At 47.3% G+C, this 20,837-nt stretch overlaps 1 protein-coding gene and 1 pseudogene across 4 annotated transcripts in view; one reads left to right on the forward strand and one right to left on the reverse strand.

The window, feature by feature from the left end:
• The window catches only part of LOC147091982 (uncharacterized), a 104,817-nt pseudogene that overhangs the window by 53,204 nt on the left and 30,776 nt on the right, over nt 1-20,837 (forward strand). The gene's annotated exons all lie outside the window — the stretch shown is intronic.
• Nucleotides 2,647-20,180, reverse strand: LOC147091983 (uncharacterized). 3 transcript variants are annotated; one of them, XM_085976973.1, is made up of 3 exons: nt 19,812-20,180; nt 15,222-15,403; nt 2,647-3,369 (listed from the first exon to the last, which is right to left on the reverse strand). In XM_085976973.1, the coding sequence occupies exon 3, from the start codon at nt 3,261-3,263 to the stop codon at nt 2,814-2,816; it is 450 nt and encodes a 149-aa protein (XP_085833099.1). In that variant the 5' UTR covers nt 3,264-3,369; nt 15,222-15,403; nt 19,812-20,180; the 3' UTR covers nt 2,647-2,813. The 3 variants fall into 3 exon arrangements, with proteins under 3 accessions (XP_085833099.1, XP_085833097.1, XP_085833098.1); XM_085976971.1 differs by having other exon boundaries at nt 15,161-15,403; nt 19,812-20,179; XM_085976972.1 differs by lacking the exon at nt 15,222-15,403 and having other exon boundaries at nt 19,812-20,178.

A 20,837-nucleotide genomic window follows, 5' to 3' on the forward strand; every position in this document is an offset into this window, starting at 1 on the left:
AAAAGGTCATTACAACACGACATAAACAGACCCTTCAGGTGTGAGACATCAGACTTCAGAACAACAAGTCTGCCAGCTCTGGCCACAAACCTCAGTACAGTCAACCTTTCAGCAGCTGCAGCCCTGATTAAATAACTAGTCGTTTAACATGTCTAGTAGAGCGTTTGTATCAAAATAGAAGAAATGTATTTGTGACACACACACAATTAATAATTAAATCACAATGTGATCGTGAGGATCGATTATCGCCTCGATACCTTCCGTGTCCACTGGTCGAGGAAGGTATCAAGTGAACCGGTGGACACCGCCTGCTCCCTCTCCAGGGCCACCTGGGCAGGGACAAGACCGCGCGAGAGAGGCAGGCAGCCAGAGTGACCCCCCATGGGCCCCGCCCATCCAGAGTCTACAAATTGCTGTTTTCGCCAGGCCCAAGAGCAGGTCCAGGAGAAGATCCTCCCACTTACCCACCCCCCTCCGCACCGAGCGGCCAAAGATTAGGAGCGTGGGGCTAAAGCGTAACCAAGAGTTGAGGAGCAGCCCCTTCAGGGAACTACACAGGGGCTGTAACCTCTCACACTGAATATATACACGGCCCGTGGACTCCTCTAGGCCGCAAAAAACACATCTGGCCTTGGAGTCCGGAAAGGAGCTTAAACTGTTGCACACGACAGCTCCCTGCAACAGTCTCCACCCCAGATCCCCAATGGTGCTGGGGAGGACTCCCGCATAGAGAGCCCTCCATTGGGGACCCTCGCCTCCATCAGACAGCAAGATGACCCGCCAGTCTGATTGAGATTGGGCAATAAACAAAATTAATCAATAAATGACTCAGAAACCAGAGTCCCCGGATCCTCAGCCCTGGTGTGAAGTACGCTGGCCACCAATTTTCCGTTACTAACTCGCACCTCAGGCCCCACCCAGTCTGGTTTAATTACTAAATGTTTTCTAACTCGGGTTCAGACCTGTCATTCTGAGGGAAACAAGGCCTCATTTATTGGTGTGTCCCACCCGAGCGGCTGTTAATGGCTTTAATAAAAAATAAAAAAATAAAACCTTGCTGCCAGTTTAAGGTGGAAAGAGGTGAAAAACGCCACTAGCGATGCCTCAAAACTCACAGACAGAGAAATCCACTTCATCAGCGCTCCTGCCACAGGACTCGATATCCACCCCCTCCACCACTGGTGCACTGTGTCTGCAGTATGTACGGTCTACAAGATGACCACGGTCAGGCCATGTGGAGTCAAGGGCCAGGCAAAAGAATGAATGGAAAGATCGCAACAAACTTCCCTTAACTCCAACCCTCTGATTCCTGTTTTGTAGCCAGCTTTCCATCCATTCTGCTGCCTGGCCCTTCCCTCCACACGGCCTGACCTGGGTCATCTTGTAGATCTTACATACTGTTATGGATAGCAAGCTGGTCACAAAACAGAATAGGGGTTGGGAGCAGCTACTCAGACTGGCAAAAGGTGGGAAGTGGTGTTCCACAGGGATCGGTGCTGGGACCACTGTTGTTCATCATTTACAGAAACGATTTGGACTCGGGAATCAGAGGTACAATTTCAAAGTTTGTTGAGGACACCAAATTGGGAGGTAGAGTTAATCCTGAGGAAGACATCAATAAATTTCAGAATGGGCATGTAATTGGCAAATGAATGTCACTATAGATGAGACAGGTGGTGTGTTAATGAATGTCACTATAGATCAGTGTGAGGTGGTGTGTTTTGGTGGGAAGAATAAGGAGGCCACACACTACTTGGACAAGGGGGTGAAATTGGGTTGCTTTGTGCCTCCCGCGATATTCAGCGGGAGGTTAGCGGCGGATGTAGCCGGTAGCGCCCCGCGGCACTGCACAGCCGGCAATGACGTCATCACCGTGCGCAGCACCCCAGCTGCCACCTTGAGTTGCGAGCCCTGACCTATCGCCGGACGATATGTCCGACAGGGTCAGGGGTCGTTCGTGCACCCGCAGCAGCGCCACTTAAAGGGCAGGTGTCGGGTGGCAACGTTTTATTTTGGCCGACTGCCAGCACCTGCCCCCTTGCTTCTTCGGGGTGTCGGCCGCGATCGCTCAGCCCGGCGCTCCTCTTGATCCAACACCCCGCTCCCCGGTGGTCCAGCAGGGCCCTGGTGTGCGCAGTGCTAGGCTCCCCCCCGTTAATCAGGGAGGGAGGTCTGCTATGACGCGGTGCTATGTGCTGACGGGCATGGCGCTGTTACACGAAGCACGGTGAAATTCACTGGTAGCACCCCAAGAGGGAGGGAGCGCTTCCAGTAGCACCCCACCTCCTGCGTGGGGCGCTACCACTGAATTTAATGCACAGGGGCGCTAACTTTTTCAGGGGTACATTCCTAAAGGAGCCTTCTGTTCCATGCCTAGGAGCTCTGAACCATGGCAGAGAGCGGCTGGGACACGTTTCTCACGCCTCGAGATTAACCCGCACGGCAACTTGGCTGTCAGTGAAGAGAGACGAGAAAGACCAAAGTGCCGTTTGCCCCTCTCAGTGTGACCGTGAAGGACTGTGACCAGGCTGGAGTTCTGTTCCCACCATACGATCCTCCCCCAGATTGTCCTTTGAGCTCCAGCCAGGTGATGCTAAACACTCAGGTGCTAAACACTCAGGTGATAAAAAAGAAAATCGACAATAATGTGTTTAAACAAAGCTGGTTTATTTGACATCTATCCAGAATATTAAACTCCAGCCCAGTTATAGGGGTTATTAACATCAGCAGAAACAATCCCCACCTGTCAGAATGAACATGGTTCAGTCCTGGATGGGATTAACAGCAGCAACAGCAGAGTCCAACCCCTGCAGTCACTTGTGAAATCGCTGGTGTATCAGCCGGTTGGATGACTCAGTGAATCCCTTCCCACACACGGAGCAGGTGAACGGCCTCTCCCCAGTGTGAACTCGCTGGTGTCTCAGCAGGGTGGATGAATTAGTGAATCCCTTCCCACACACGGAGCAGGTGAACGGCCTCTCCCCAGTGTGAATTCGCTGGTGTATCAGCAGGTTGGATGAATTAGTGAATCCCTTCCCACACACGGAGCAGGTGAACGGCCTCTCCCCAGTGTGAATTCGCTGGTGTATCACCAGGTTGGATGAATTAGTGAATCCCTTCCCACACTCAGAGCAGGTGAATGGCCTCTCCCCGGTGTGAGTGCACTTGTGTCTCGATAGGCCAGAGGGTTGGCTGAAGCCTCGTCCACACACAGAACATGTGTACGGTTTCTCCCTGCTGTGAACGGTGCTTTTTGCTTCCATGTTCAGAGGCCGGTGATATTCAGATCCGATGAGCCGACTGACTGTCAGATCTTGAAGTGATGTTTGGTTTGAGCTTCCTGTCTCTAAGTCCTCCCCTTCCAGTGCACTGTAAAATTAATTTAAAACAGGGAGCGTGAGACAACCCACAAGAAAACAAAGGCAGGTTGTGAAATTGAGCTCAGTGAATCTGGTCATTTGTGGGGCCGGCACTAGAAAAAAGTGACCATGAAAGCTGCCGGATTGTCATAAAAACCCAACTGGTTCACTGATGTCCTTCAGGGAAGGGAATCCACCACCTGGTCTGGGCCTACACAAGACTCTGGCCTCTATGGGAGGACACAGAGAGAGAGAGAGAGAGAGAGAGAGAGAGAGAGAGAGGGGGGAGGGGGAGGGGGCGAAGGAAAGGAACTTTATACATCTGCAACTCGACCAGAACTTTGACACAACCTCCAAAAACTGCAACCTCCACCACCTAGAACAACAAGGGCAGCTGTTGTATGGGAGCACCATCACATCCAAGTTCCCCTCCAAGTCACACATCATCCTGACTCAGATATATTCATCGTTGCTGGGTCATAATCCTGGAACTCCTTACCGAACAACATTGTGGGAATACCTTCACCACACGGACTGCAGTAGTTCAAGAAGGCGACTCACCACCCCCTTCTCAACGGAAAACTGGGGATTGGCAATATTTGGTGCTCTTGCGAGCTACGCCCACATCCCAAGAATGAATTAAAACAAATCTGTAGATGTAAACTGGATTAAAAGCCTGTACAGAAATACTTGTTCCTAAAACAATACTCTTTTACATTGTACAGACAGTGTCTGTGCAACAACCTAATCTCCCCCAGAATCCACCTCCCTTGACAGTCCCACATTGGAAATTGTTGGGTCCTCCTGGGCTCAGAAGTACTGGGGGTTAAACCCAGCAGATTCTCCTCCATCTCCACTCCAGCTCAAACTGAAACATAGAAGATAGGAGTAGGCCAGTCAGCCCCTCAAGCCTGCTCCGCCATTCAATGCGATCATGGCTGATCATCCAAATTCAGTGCTCGGTCCCTGCTTTCTCCCCATACCCCTTGACCCCTTTAGCTTCAAGAAATATATCCAACTCCTTCTTGAATATATTTCATGTATTGGCCTCTACTGCCTTCTGTGGTAGAGAATTCCACAGGTTCACCACTCTCTGGGTGAAGAAATTCCTCCTCATTTCTGTCCTAAATGGGTTACCCCTTATCTTTAGACTGTGTCCCCTGGTTCTGGATTCCCCAGCCATCAGGAACATCCTTCCTGCATCTAGTCTGTCCAGTCCTGTCAGAATTTTATAAGTTTCAATGTGATCCCCTCTCATTCTGCTAAACTCCAGCGAGTACAAGCCCAATCGTCCCAATCTCTCCTCATACGTCATTCCTGCCATCCCAGGTATCAGCCTGGTTAATCTTTGCTGAACTCCTTCCACGGCAAGAACATCCTTTCTTAGATAAGGTGACCAAAACTGCACGCAATACTCAAGATGTGGTCTCACCAAGGCCTTGTACAACTGCAGCAAGACATCCTTGTTCCTGTACTCAAACCCTCTCGCTCCGAAGGCCAACATACCATTTGCCTTCTTAACTGCCTGCTGCACCTGCATGCTTACCTTCAGCAACTGGTGCACAAGGACACCCAGGTCTCGTTGCACTTCCCCTTCTCCCAATCTATTGCCATTCAGATAATAATCTGCCTTCTTGTTTTTGCCACAAAAGTGGATAACCTCACATTTATCCACGTTATATTGCATCTGCCATGCTTCTGCCCAATCACCCAACCTGTCCAAATCATCCTGTAGTTTCTCGGCATCCTCCTCACAGCACACATGCCCACCCAGCTTTGTGTCGTCTGCAAATTTGGAGATATTACATCTAGTTCCCTTGTCTAGATCATTAATATATATTGTGAATAGCTGGGTTCCAAGGACCGATCCCTGCGGTACCCCACTAGTCACTGCCTGCCACTCGGAAAAAGACCCGTTTATTCCAACTCTTTGCTTTCTGTCTGCCAACCAGTTCTCTATCCAAGCCAATACCTTGCCCCCAATCCCAGGTGCCTTAACTTTACACACTAATCTCTTATGCGGGACCTTATCGAAAGCCTTCTGAAAGTCCAAATACACAACATCCACTGGTTCTCCCTTATCTATTTTACTTGTTACATCCTCAACAATGAAGCAACAAAAAGACCTACACAGGCGGCCAGGGACCTACCTTCCGTCAGCCTGCAATAAAACTCTTCCCCACAGCTGCTGACTAATGGCGGCCGCAGCACCCACAATTCCCCGCGCCCCGGAAACCGCTCTATGCAACGCGCTGATTTCCCCGCTGAGTGCGCATGCTCCCTGGGGCTGCGGGCCATTCTGGGAGCCTGGCTCCTGTCCTTAGTCGGACTCAGTGGAACCAGCTGAAGAAACCGGGAAGCGGTGGCTATGATGGGAGAGGCGCTGCACCCTGGGTTTCCTGGTGCCGGGGCCCTGGCCGCACGTCTGCCAGGCCCAGCCGCTCTGATTCTGATTGAGTTTTTGATGAAGTAACAGAGCGAGGGTTGATGAGGGCAATGCGGTTGACGTGGTGTACATGGATTTCCAAAAGGCGTTCGACAAGTGCCACATAATAGGCTTGCCAGCAAAGTTGAAGCCCATGGAATAAAAGGGGCAGTGGCAGCATGGATACGAAATTGGCAAAGTGACAGAAAACAGAGAGTAGTGGCGAACGGTTGTTTTTCGGACTGGAGGAAGGTATACAGTGGTGTTCCCCAGGGGTCGGTACTAGGACCACTGCTTTCCTTGATATATATTAATGACTTAGACTTGGGTGTACAGGGCACAATTTCAAAATATGCAGATGACACAAAACTTGGAAGTAAAGTGAACAGTGAGGAGGATAGTGATAGACTTCAAGATGACAGACAGGCTGGTGGAATGGGCAGACATGCGGCAGATGAAATTTAACGCAGAAAAGTGCGAAGTCATACATTTTGGTAGGAAAAACCAAGTGAGGCAATATAAACTAAAGGGTACAATTCTAAAGTGTGTGCATGAACAGAGAGAGACCTGGGGGTATATGTGCACAAATCGTTGAAGGTGGCAGGGCAGGTTATAAAAGCAGTTAAAAAAGCATACGGGATCCTGGGCTTAATAAATAGAGGCATAGAGTCCAAAAGCAAGGAAGTTATGATGAACCTTTATAAAACACTGGTTCGGCCTCAACTGGAGTATTGTGTCCAATTCTGGGCACCGCACTTTAGGAAGGATGTGAAGGCCTTAGAGAAATTGCAGAAAAGATTTACAAGAACACGGCTTTCAAAAGGGAATTACATAGAAACATAGAAGATAGGAGCAGGAGTAGGCCATTCGGCCCCTCAAGCCTGCTCCGCCATTCAATGAGATCATGGCTGATCATTCAAATTAAGTACCCTGTCCCTGCCTTCTCACCATATCCCTTGATCCCTTTAGCCTTAGGAAATACAACTAACTCCTTCTTGAATATATTTAATGAATTGGCCTCCACTGCTTTCTGTGGTAGAGAATTCCACAGGTTCACCACTCTCTGGGTGAAGAAATTCCTCCTCATCTGGCCTAAATGGCTTACCCCTTATCCTTACACTGTGAGCCCTGGTTCTGGACTCCCCGGCCATCAGGAACATCCTTCCTGCATCTAGTCCTGTTGCAATTTTATAAGTTTCAATGAGATCCCCTCTTATTCTTTTAAACTCCAGCGAGTATAAGCCCAATCGACCCATCTCTCCTCATACGTAATTCCTGCCATCCCAGGTATCAGTCTGGTGAATCTTCGCTGTACTCCCTCCATGGCAAGAACATCCTTCCTCAGATAAGGCGACCAAAACTGCACACAATACTCAAGATGTGGTCTCACCAAGGCCCTGTACAACTGCAGCAAGACACCCTTGTTTCTGTACTCGAACCCTCTCGCTACGAAGGCCAACATACCATTTGCCTTCTTAACCGCCTGCTGCACCTGCATGCTTACCTTCAGCGACTGGTGCACAAGGACACCCAGGTCTCGTTGCACTTCCCCTTCTCCCAATCTATTGCTATTCAGATAATAATATGCCTTCCCGTTTTTGCCACCAAAGTGGATAACCTCACATTTATCCACATTATACTGCATCTGCCATGCTTCTGCCCAATCACCCAACCTGTCCAAATCATACTGGAGTTTCTCGGCATCCTCCTCACACACGCCCACCCTGCTTTGTGTCATCTGCAAACTTGGAGATGTTACATCTAGTTCCCTCGTCTAGATCATTTATATATATTGTGAATAGCTGGGGTCCTAGGACCGATCCCTGCGGTACCCCACTCGTCACTGCCTGCCACTCCGAAAAAGACCTGTTTATTCCAACTCTTTGCTTCCTGTCTGCCAACCAGTTCTCTATCCAAGTCAGTACCTTACCCCCAAATCCCATGTGCCTTAACTTTACACGCTAATCTCTTATACGGTACCTCATCGAAAGCCTTCTGAAAGTCCAAATACACCACATCCACTGGTTCTCCCTTATCTATTCTACCAGTTACATCCTCAAAAAATTCCAGTAGATTAGTCAAGCATGATTTACCTTTTGTAAATCCATGTTGACTTTGTCCGATCCTGTCACTGTTTTCCAAGTGCTCTGCTATTACATCTTTTGCAATGGACTCTAGCATTTTCCCCACTACCGATGTCAGGCTTACCGGTCTGTAAGTCCCCATTTCCTCTCTACCACCTTTTTTGAATAGTGGGCTAACATTAGCTACCCTCCAATCCATGGGTACGGTTCCAGAGTCTATCAAATGTTGGAAGATGACCAGCAATGCATCTACTATTTCTAGGGCCACTTCCTTAAGTACCCTAGGATGTAGATTATCAGGCCCTGGGCATTTATCGGCCTTCAATCCCGTCAATTTCCCCTAACACCATTTCCCTACAAATACTGATTTCTTTCAGTTCCTCCACCTCATTAGACCCTATGTTCCCCGACATCTCTGGGAGGTTATTTGTGTCCTCCTTTGTGAAGACAGAACCAAAGTATGTATTTAATTGGGCTGCCTTTTCTTTGTTCCCCATTATAAATTCCCCTGATTCTGACTGCAAGGGACCTACGCTTGACTTCACCAATCCTTTTCTCTACACATATCTAGTTAGTTTTTATGTTCCCTGAAAGCTTACTCTCATACTCTATTTTCCCCCTTCTTAATTAATCCCTTTGTCATCCTTTGCTGAAGCCTAAACTGCTCCCAATCCTCAGGTTTATTACTTTTACTGGCCAATTTATATGTCCTCTCGTTGGATCTTATACTATCCCTAATTTCCCTTGTTAGCCACAGTTGAGTCACCTTTTTTGTTTTATTTTTATGCCGAACAGGGATGAACAAATTCTGTAGTTCATCCATGCCATCTTTGAATGTTTGCCATTGCCTAGCCACCGTCAACCCTTGGAGTAACATTCCCCAATCAATCCTACCCAACTCGCGCCTCATACCATCATAGTTTCCTTTATTTAAATTCAGGACCCTAGTCTGAGTCAACTACCTCACTCTCCATCTTAAAGAAGAATTCGATCATATTATGATCGCTCTGACCCAAGGGGCCTCGTACAACAAGATTGCTAATTAATCCTTTCTCATTACGTAATACCCAGTCTAAGATGGCCTGATCTCTTGTTGGTTCCTCGACATATTGGTCCAGGAAACCATCCCGTATACACTCCAGGAATTGCTCCTCCATAGTATGGTTACTAATTTGGTTAGCCCAATCTATATGTAGATTAAAGTCACCCATGATAACTGCTGTGCCATTATTGCACGCGTCTCTAATTTCCCATTTAATGCCATCCCCAACCTCCGCATTACTGTTTGAAGGTCTGTATAACACTCCCACTAACGTTTTCTGCCCCTTGGTATTTCTCAGCTCTGCCCATACAGATTCCACATCATCAGAGCGAATATCCTTTCTTTCAATTGTGTTAATCTCTTTAAAAAGCAATGCTACCCCACCTCCTTTTCCTTTTTGCCCATCTTTCCTGAATATTGAATACCCCTGGACGTTGAGTTCCCAGCCTTGGCCACCCTGGAGCCATGGTTCCATAATCCCAATCATCTCATATACGTTTACCTCTATTTGCGCAGCTAATTCATCCACCTTATTACGAATGTGCAATGAGAAGGGACTTATCAGCAATCTTCTTGTACGAGGCCCCTTGGGTCAGAGCGATCATAATATGATCGAGCTCTCAGTCGAGATGGAGAGTGAGGAAATTGAATCAGAGACTAAGGTCCAGAACTTAAATAAAGGGAATTACGAGGGTATGAGACGGGAATTGGGTAAGATTGATTGGGTGGTGTTTCTGGGGGGATTGACAGTGGAGAGACAATGGCAAGCATTCAAAGATAGAATGGAAGAATTCCAGAACATGTTTATACCGGTTTGGCATAAAAATAAACCTAAAAAGGTGACTCAACCGTGGATAACGAGGGAAATTAGGGACAGCATAAAATAAAAAAAAAGGGCATATCAACTGGCAAAAAAAAGCACCAGACCGGAAGATTGGGGGCAGTACAAGATACAGCAAAAGAGGACAAAGGGATTAATCAGGAAGGGGAAAATAGAATACGAAAGTAAACTTGCAGCAAACATAAAGACAGACTGCAAAAGCTTTTATCGGTATATCAGGAGGAAAAGACTGGTAAAATCCCAAGTCGGTCCCTTGCAGTCCGATTCGGGAGAATATATAATGGAGAATAAGGAAATGGCAGACCAATTAAACTCATACTTTGGTTCTGTATTCACAAAGGAGGACACAAATAACCTCCCAGGAATATCGGCAAACATAGGGACTAATGAGAGGGAGGAGCTGACAGAAATTAGTATCTCTAGGGATATGGTGTTGGGTAAGTTGAGGGGACTGAAGGCCGACAAATCCCCGGGGCCTGATAAACTACATCCTAGGGTACTTAAGGAGGTGGCCCTGGAGATAGCAGATGCTCTAAGGATCATCTTCCGGAACTCCATTGACTCGGGAACAGTACCCGTGGATTGGAGGGTAGCTAATGTTACCCCAATATTTAAAAAGGGGGGTAGAGAGAAAGCAGGGAATTATAGACCAGTAAGCCTTACATCGGTTGTGGGCAAAATGCTAGAGTCCATTATTAAGGATAAAATAGCGGAGCACTTGACAAATGGGGAAAGGATCGGACAGAGTCAACATGGATTTACAAAGGGTAAATCGTGTTTGACTAATCTGCTGGAATTTTTTGAGGAAGTAACTGGTAAAATAGATGGGGGAGAGCCAGTGGATGTGGTGTACCTTGACTTCCAGAAAGCCTTCGATAAGGTTCCACACAAAAGATTATCATGCAAAATTAGGGCTCATGGGATTGGGGGCAAGGTATTGGCGTGGATGGAGAGCTGGCTGGCGGATAGAAAACAGAGAGTTGGAATAAACGGCTCGTTTTCGGAGTGGCAGGCAGTGACCAGCGGGGTGCCGCAGGGATCTGTCCTGGGACCCCAGCTGTTCACAATATATATAAATGATCTGGATCAGGGAATTGGATGCAATATTTCCAAGTTCGCTGACGACACTAAACTAGGAGGAGGGGTGGGCTCTGATGAGGATGTCAGGAGGCTACAGTGCGATTTGGACAGGTTGGGGGAATGGGCAGATACGTGGCAGATGCACTATAATGTGGATAAATGCGAGGTTATCCACTTTGGGGGTAAAAACAGGAGGGTAGATTATTATCTAAATGGCAATAGATTGGGAGATGGGGAAGTGCAGAGGGACCTGGGTGTTCTTGTGCACCAGTCACTGAAGGAGAGCATGCAGGTGCAACAGGCGATCAAGAAGGCAAATGGTATGTTGGCCTTCATATCAAGGGGGTTCGAGTATAGGAATAGGGATACCTTACTACAGCTGTACAAGGTGCTGGTGAGACCGCATCTGGAGTATTGTGTACAGTTTTGGTCGCCCCATCTGCGGAAGGATGTTCTTGCCATGGAAAGAGTGCAACGGCGATTCACCAGGCTGATACCTGGAATGGCGGGAATGACCTACGAAGAGAGATTAAATAGTTTGGGCTTGTACTCACTGGAGTTTAGAAGATTGAGAGGGGATCTCATCGAAACATATAAAATTATGGCAGGCCTGGACAGGCTGAATTCAGAGAGAATGTTTCCAATGGCCGGGGAGCACAGAACCAGGGGCCACAGTCTAAAAATAGCGGGCAAATCATTTAAAACAGAGATGAGGAAGAATTTCTTCACTCAAAGAGTGGTGAGCCTGTGGAATTCCCTGCCACAGAGGGCTGTGAAGGCTAATTCAATAAATATTTTCAAGAGAGAATTGGATATATTTCTGAAGGCTAAGGGGATTAAGGGTTACGGAGAAAAGGCGGGGACGGGGTACTGAACTGTTAAGATCAGCTAAGATCTCAGACGAAGATCAGCCATGATCTCATTGAATGGCGGAGCAGGCTCGAAGGGCCGAATGGCCTACTCCTGTTCCTATCTCTATGTTTCTATGTTTCTATGAATGCTCTTCGCATTAAGACACAAGGCCTTCAGGCTTGTTTTTTTAACACTTTTACACCTTTTAGAATTATTATTTACTGTGGCTGTTTGATTTAAACCCATGATTTCTCTGACCGCCACCTTTGTTTTTCTCCTTCCTGTCTTTTGCTTCTATCCTGGTTTCCCTTTCCTCGGTCTCCCTGCTCAGGTTCCCAACCCCCTGCCATTTTAGTTTAAACCCTCCCCCAGAGCACTAGCAAACACTCCCCCAGGACATCGGTCCCGGTCCTGCCCAGGTGCAAACCGTCCGGTTCGTACTGGTCCCACCTCCCTCTGAACCGGCTCCAATGTCCCAGGAATTTGAATCCCTCCCCCTTGCACCATTCCTCTAGCCACGTATTCATCTGAAATATCCTTCTATTTCTACACTGACTAGCATGTGGCACTGGTAGCAATCCTGAGATTACTACCTTGGAGGTCCTATTTTTTAAATTTACCTCCTAACTCCCGATATTCAGCTTTTAGGACCTCATCCCGTTTTCTTACCTATATCGTTGGTACCTATATGCACCACAACAATTGACTGTTCACCCTCCCCTTCCAAAATGTTCTGCAGCCGCTCTGAGACATCCTTGACCCTTGCACCAGGAGGCAACATACCATCCTGTAGTCACGTTTGCGGCCGCAGAAACGCCTATCTATTCCCCTTACAATAGAATCCCCTATTACTATAGCTCTCCCATTCTTTTTCCTCCCGTCCTGTGCAGCAGAACCACCCACGGTGCCAGGAAGGTGGCTGCGGCTGCCTTCCCCTGATAAGCCATCCTCCCCAACAATATCCAAAGCGGCATATCTGTGAGAGGGGGATGGTCACAGGGGACCCCTGCACTACCTGCCTGCGCCTACTACTCTGCCTGGTGGTCACCCATTCTCTTCCTGCCTGTGCAGCCTTTACCTGCGGTGTGACTAACTCCCTAAACGTGTTATCCACGACATCCTCAGCATCGCGAATGCTCCAGTATATATCCACTCGCAGCTCCAGCGCCGCAATGCGGTCTGTCAGTAGCTGCAGCTGGATACACTTCCCGCACACCTGGTCGTCAGGGACACAGGAAGTGTCCCCGATTTCCCACATAGTGCAGGAGTAGCATACCACGGCACAGAGCTCTCCTGCCATGCCTTACCCTTTAATTCATTCAAATTAAATTAAAAGTGATGCAGGTATGGGGACCCAGGAGGTGGGGGAGCCTCAGCCTTTGCAATTGTCCAACAGGTTTGAGGTTCTTGCGACCTGTATGGATGAAAGCGGTGGCTGCAGGGTGCATGAGCAAACTGACCGTGGCACCGAGGTACAGGAAGCGATTCAAGCGGGGGGAGTTAATAGGAATATAGTGGTAATAAGGGCTAGCATAGTCAGGACGATAGATACAGTTCTCTGCGGCCAAGAGCGAGAGTCCTGATGGCTGTGTTGCCTGCCTGGTGCCAGGGTTCAGGATATCTGCTCTGGGCTGGAGAGGAACTTGCAGTGGGAGGAGGAGGAGCCAATGGTCGTGGTCCATGTAGGTACCAACGACACAGTTAGAACTAGGAAAGCGGTTCTGCTGAGAGACTGAGCAGCTAGGGGCTAAATTAAAAAGCAGAACCTCAAGGGTAATAATGTCTGCATTATTACCCAAGCCACGAGCAAATTGGCATAGGGTAAATCAAATTAGAGAGATGAATGCGTGGATCAAAGACTGGTGTGGGAGAAATGGGTTTCGATTCCTGGGGCACTGGCACACACACTGGGGAAAGTGGGATCTGTATCGTTGGGACGGTCTTCACTTGAACCGTGCTGGGACCAGTGTTCTGGCGAGTCATATAACTAGGGCGGTAGAGAGGGTTTTAAACTAAATAGTGGGGGCAAGGGATCAAATTTGGGAAGATGTGGTAAATCAAAGAGTAGAGACAAGGCAATAGAGAAAGGTATTAATATGGGAAATGATAAACAGACCGTGACAGGAAGGGATAGAGAGGACAAATCTAAGAGTAAATCAACAGTTAAGGCTAGAGGTTACAAAAATAAAAGGACAAAACTAAAGGCTCTGCATCTGAATGCACGTAGCATTCAAAACAAAACAGATGAACTGATGGCACAAATAGGAATAAATAAGTATGATCCGATAGCCATTACAGAAACATGGCTGCAGGATGACATAGATTGGGACCTGAATATTGAAAAGTACGTGACATTTAGGAAGGACAGAAAGCTAGGATAACGTGGAGGGGTGGCTCTGTTAATTAATGATGGTATTAGCACAATAGAGGGATGACCTAAGTTCAGGAAACCAGGATGTAGAAGCGGTTTGGGTAGAGATAAGAAATGATAAAGGCAAGAAGTCACTTGTGAGAGTGGTGTACAGGCCCCCTAACAGTAACCACACGGTAGGATGGAGTATAAAGGAAGAAATAATGGGAGCTTGTCAGAAAGGTATGGCAATAATCATGGGGGATTTAATCTACATAGAGACCGGAAAAATCAGATGGGCAAAGGTAGCCTAAATGAGGAGTTCATAGAATGTTTTCAGGATAGTTTCTTACAACAGCACGTTCTGGAGCCAACCAGAGAGCAGACTATACTAGACCTGGTATTGTGCAATGAGATAGGATTAAAGACCTCATACTGAAGGAGCCCCTAGGTAGCAGCAATCATAATATGATTGAATTTTACCTTCAGTTTGAGGGAGAGAAGAGTGGGTCCAAGACTAGTATTTTAAAATTAAATAAGGGCAATTACAAGGACATGAAAGCAGAGCTAGTTAAAGTGAACTGGCAAATTAGGTTAAGGGCTAGGTCAATAGAGATGCAGTGGCAGACATTTAAGGGGATATTTCAGAATACACAGAATATACACATTCCAACGAGAAAGAAAAATTCCAAGGGGAGGACCCACCATCCATGGTTAACTAAAAAAATTAATAGCATCCAATTTAAAGAAAAAGCATATAATTGTGCAAAGATGGCTGGCAGGTCAGAAGATAGGACAGAATATAAAAAACAAAGTGTGACTAAAAGATTAATAAGGAGAAAAATTAGAGTACGAGAGAAAGCTAGCTAGAAATATAAAAACAGATAGCAAGAGCTTCTATTGATATTTAATAAAGAAAAGATTTAACAAAGTGAGTGTTGGTCCGATAAAAAAGTGTCAGGGAATTTTAAATGGAAAATAAGGAGATGGCAGTTGAATTGTACAGGTATTTTGTATCGGTCTTCACCATAGAGGATACAAGTAACATCCCAGAAATAGCTGTAAATCAGGAAATGGAAGGGAGGGAGGAACCAGTGTGTGTCTGAGTCAATGGGACTCTCTCTGACCTTTCTCCCCAGTCCATCTCCAGGACCAGTGTGTATCTGAGTCAATGGGACTCTCTCTGACCTTTTCCCCCAGTCGATCTCTGGAAGCTCTTTGAATCGGAAGAGTTCTCTCCAGTTGGTGCTCTCACAATCCTGTGTTGGTTCACCTGCTGTCGTTCCTCAGTCTGCAATCCCTGTTTACTCTCAGCTGTGGACCTTTCTCAATCACTCAGTCTCTCACCGGGAGATCTAATTATGGCAGGACTGAAAATAACAACATGAATAGTGTGAAGTAATGTAATGTAGACTTTTCTTCAGCTTAATAAAAATAAAAGTTTGGGTCCGAGTGCTTCTGCCTGATGTTGTCCCTTGTCTCAGATCCCCGCCACACCTGCCTGGGCTTCCAGCAAATCACCAAAGTTCTGGATAGAAATGTACAATTTCCCTGTGCTTTAGGCAAACCGAAGCTGGGGCCATCTTTCCCAGGTAACACACAGTCTGATCACACTGGGCCCATCCTCCCCGGGTAACATAGTCTGATCTCACTGGACCCATCCTCCCCGGGTTACACACTGTCTGATCACACTGGGCCCATCCTCCCCGGGTAACACAATCATAGAAATTTACTACACAGAAGGCCGCCATTCGGCCCATCTTGTCCGAGCCGGCTGACAAAGATCTATCCACTCTAATCCCACTTTCCAGCAGTTGGTCCGTAGCCTGGTAGCTTACGGCACTTCAAGTGCATATCCAAGCAGTTTTTAAACAGGATGAGGTTCTCTGCCTCTACCGCCCTTTCAGGCAGTGAGTTCCAGACCTCCACCACCCTCTGGGTGTAAAAAACTCACCTCAAAACCCCTCTAACCCTTTGACCATCTGCTTTAAATCTATGCCCCCCTGATTATTGACCCTTCTGCTAAGGGAAATAGGTCTTTCCTATCCACTCTATCTCGGCCCCTAATAATTTGATACACCTCAATCGAGTCTCCCCTTGGCCTTCTCTGTTCCAAAGAAAACATCCCCAGCCTATCCAATCTTTCCACATAGCAAAAATTCCCCGGCCCAGGCAAAATCCCTGTAAATCTCCTCTGCACCCTCTGTAATGCAATCACAGCCTTCCTGTAATGTGTTGACCAGAACTGCACGCAGTATTCTAGCTGCGGCCTAGCTATACAGTTCACGCATTACCTCCCAGCTCTTATATTCTGCGCCTCGGCTAGTAAAGACCTTTCTACCCAGTCCATCCACTGGAGGGTGCAGAGCAGATGTAATTTTTTTCACCCAAAGGGTGGTGGGGGTCTGGAACACACTGTCATAAAGGATGGTAGAGGCAGAGACCCTCAGCACATTTAAAAAGTGCTTGGGTGTACACTTGAAGAGCCGTAACCTACAGGGCTGTGGAGCAAGAGTCTGCAGGACGGGTTCATGGAATCCATTCGGGACAGTTTCCTGGAACAAAATGTCATGGAACCAACAATGTTAGAACTTGTATTGTGTAATAAGACAGGGTTAATTAGCAATCTCATAGTAAAGCATCCTCTGGGGCAGAGTGATCATAATATGTTAGAACTTCACATTAATTTTGAGAGTGACTTGCCTAAGTCCGAAACTAGTGTCTTAAACTTAAATAAAGCCAATTACATTAGGTATGAGGGGCAAGTTGGCTGAGGTAGATTGGAAAAATAGATTAAAAAAGGTATGGCGGTAGATAAGCAGTGGCTAGCATTTAAAGAAATATTTCATAATTCTCAACTAAAATACATTCCATTGAGAAACAAACTCCACGGGAAGTGATCCAACCATGGCTAACTAAAGAAGGTAAGGATAGCATTAGATTGAAAGAAGCTTATAATGTTGCAAAGAATAATAGTAAGCCTGAGGATTGAGAGTTTCAGAAACCAGCAAAGATTGACCAAAAATTGATTAAAAAAAAGGGAAAAAATGCAATGACAGAAAACTAGCAAGAAATCTAAAAGCAGATTGTAAGATTTTCTACAAGTATGTAGGAAGGGAGTAGCAAAAGTAAACATTGGTCCCTTAGAGGCTGAGACAGGAGAAATTATTATGGGGAATAAGGAAATGGCAGAAACGTGAAACAAGTATTTTGTATCTGTCTTCACAGTAGAAGACACAAAAAGCATACCAAAAATGGTGGGGAACCAAGGGTCTAATGAGGGTGAGGAACTTAACATAATTCATATACAGGAAACTTTGTGCTATCCGGAGGTGAGCTATCCAGCAATCTGGAGCCACCGGCAAAAATCAGCCGCTGTTTTTTATTCTTTTTGTTTGTTTTTTTGTTGTTGCTTTGTTTGAACAGTCAAGCTGTGCAACGTCTGTAGCTATAGCAACAGCTTCATATACAGAGCTTGCAGGCCACACCCGAGTGTTTAGAAGCTGTTGCTAAGCAACAGTGTTTGCCGTCAAATACAGAGATAAGAATCTCCATATCTCTCAACATTAACTCTGGAGAGTACGGCAGTTTTGAGGCAACGGCAGCAGCTCGGTCCCGTGGGTGCCGGATAGCACAAAGTTTCCTGTAAGTAGAGAAAAAGTACTAGAGAATCTAATAGGACTGAAAACCGACAAATCCCCTGGACCCGACGGCCTACATCCTAGGGTTGTAAAAGAGGTGGCTGAAGAGACAGTGGATACATTGGTTTTGATCTTCCAAAATTCTAGATTCTGGAATGGTCCCAGCAGATTGGAAGGTCGCAAATGTAACACCGCTATTCAAGAAAGGAGGGAAGAGAGAAAACAGGGAACTACAGGCCAGTTAGCCCGACATCAGTCATTCGGAAAACACTGGAATCCATTGTTAAGGAAGTGGTATCAGGGCACTTAGAAAAATCATAACATGATTAGGCAGAGTCAACATGGTTTTATGAAAGGGAAATCATGTTTGGCAAATTTATTAGAGTTTTTTGATGATGTTACTAGCAGGGTAGATAAAGGGGAACCAGTGGATGTAGTATATTTGGATTTCCAAAAGGCATTCGATAAGGTGTCACATAAAAGGTTATTGCACAAGATTAGGGCTCATGGGGTTGGGGTAATATAGTAGCATAGATCAAGGATTGGTTAACAGACAGAAAAGAGAGTAGGGATAAATGGATCTTTTTGAGGTTGGCAGGCTGTAACTAGTGGGGTGCCGCAAAGATCAGTGTTGGGGCCTCAGCTATTTACAATCTATATTAATGACCCAGATGAAGGGACCGAGTGTAATGTATCCAAGTTTGCTGATGATACAAAGCTAGGTGGGACAGTAAGCTGTGAGGAGAACACAAAGACTCTGCACAGGGATATAGATAGACTAAGTGAGTGGGCAGTAAGGTGGCAGATGGAGTGTAATGTAGGGAAATGTGAGGTTATTCACTTTGGTAGGAAGAATAGAAAAACAGAATCTTTTTTAAACAGTGAGAAACTTTCAAATGTTGGTGTTCAGAGAGATTTGGGTGTCCTCGTGCAAGGAACACAGAAAGCTAGCGTTCAGGTACAGCAAGCAATAAGGAAGGCAAGTGGCATGTTGGCCTTTATTGCAAGGGGGTTGGAGTATAAGAGTAAGGAAGTCTTACTACAATTGTACAGGGCCTTGGCGAGACCACACCTGGAGTACTGTGCACAGTTTTGGTCTTCTTATCTAAGGAAGGATATACTTGCCTTGGAGGCGGTGCATCGAAGGTTCACTAGATTGATTCCTGGGATGAGGGGGCTGTCCTATGAGGAGAGATTGTGTAGAATCGGCCTATACTCTCTGGAGTTTAGAAGAATGAGAGGTGATCTCATTGAAACATGCAAGTTTCTGAAGGGTATTGACAGGGTAGATGCCGAGAGGTTGTTTCCCTGGGCTGGAGTGTCTAGAACTAGGGGGCATAGTCTCAGGGCATAGTCTCACAACGTGGACCACTTTCCATACCTCGGGAGCCTACTGTCAACAAGGACAGACGTCGATGACGAAGTCCAACACCGCCTTTAGTGTGCCAGTGCAGCCTTCGGTCGCCTGAGGAAGAGAGTGTTTGAAGACCAGGACCTCAAACCCCGCACTAAGCTCATGGTCTGCAGAGCAGCAGTGATACCCGCCCTGCTGTATGCCTCAGAGACATGGACCATGTACAGCAGGCACCTCAAAGCACTGGAGAGGTACCACCAACGCTGCCTCCGCAAGATCCTGCAAATCCATTGGCAGGATAGGCGCACCAATGTCGGTGTTCTCGCTCCGGCCAACATCCCCAGCATCAAAGCTTTGACCACGCTCGATCAGCGCCAATGGACGGGTCACATTGTCCGCATGCCCGATATGAGACTCCCAGAACAAGCGCTCTACTCGGAGCTCCGGCACGGCAAGAGAGCCCCAGGTGGGCAGAGGAAACACTTCAAGGACACCCTCAAAGCCTCCTTGAAAAAGTGCAACATTCCCACCGACACCTGGGAATCCCTGGCACAAAACCACACAAAGTGGAGGAGAAGAATCCGGGAAGGTGCCGAACACCGAGTCTCTTTGCCGGGAGCAATCGGAAGACAAGCAGGCAGCGCACGTCAACCCAAGCGTCCACTTCGCCCCAAGAATCGCCCCCCTCCCCCTGGGCACCCGCTTCGACCCAAGGTTCCCAGAGATTGCCTGAGAGAGGCCGGCGCTGCTGTAAATGTCGGAGATTCTCTGATCCACACTCACCGCACCATCCGCCGCTCCTCAGTCCCGCCGCCATTTTATCTCCTTCCTCAAACCGGAGCCTCATCCGGGGACTGCGAGCAGCACCGAGCATGCGCACTGCGGCCACACAGCGCGCGCTTAAAGTCCCTCACGGAGTCCGTCTCTTCTATTGGCTGCGATTCGTAGATTGACAGCTACGCTCACCAATCGCAGCCCGCAACGCCTGGGGGCCCCGCCCACTCTGGGTCACGTGGCTCCTGATCGGCCGTTCAACCGCCTCAGCGCGCGGGTGAGGTCATAGCCCCGCCCCCCGGCGAGCCCTTGTTGCCCAAGGTGCCGGCCGACTGCTGTCCCTTCTCCCCGGGCGGGCGGCGGCTGTCCTTCCCCCGGGGGTGGACTCCTCTCGAACTCTGTTCTGCAACTGCTCCTCCCCGCTCCGGGCTGCGGCTTTTACAGCAGCCGCCGGCCCGGCCAGCCCAGCCCAGCCCAGCCTTCTGATTGGCTGAAAACCCGGCAAAGCTCAGCCTCTGATTGGCGCGTTTTTCAATCCGCTCCAACCTCGGACACCAACGAAAAATGTAAGAAGTCACACAACACCAGGTTATAGTCCAACAGCTTTATTTGAAATCACAAGCTTTCGGAGCGCTGCTGAAGAAGGAGCAGCGCTCCGAAAGCTTGTGATTTCAAATAAAGCTGTTGGACTATAACCTGGTGTTGTGTGACTTCTTACATTTGTCCACCCCAGTCCAACTCCGGCATCTCCACACCAACGAAAAAGGCGGCTTATAGAATAAGAGTTCGTCTGTGAATCAGACTCGTTATTGTTAAAGTGATGGCCCTCTGTGGGACTGAATATTAACCAGTTATTAAAATCATTGCATCTGTGGGACTGAATAATAATCATTATTGTTAAAATCATTGCATCTGTGGGATTGAATAATCATCATTATTGTTTAAATTATTGCACCTGTGGGATTGAATAATAATCATTATTGTTCAAATTATTGCATCTGTGGATTGAATAATAATCATTATTGTTTAAATTAT

The sequence above is a fragment of the Somniosus microcephalus genome, unplaced genomic scaffold, assembly GCF_052327205.1.
Source record: "Somniosus microcephalus isolate GS21.2 unplaced genomic scaffold, FLI_Smic_1.0 unresolved_chr3, whole genome shotgun sequence".
NCBI classification, from domain to species: Eukaryota; Metazoa; Chordata; class Chondrichthyes; order Squaliformes; family Somniosidae; genus Somniosus; species Somniosus microcephalus.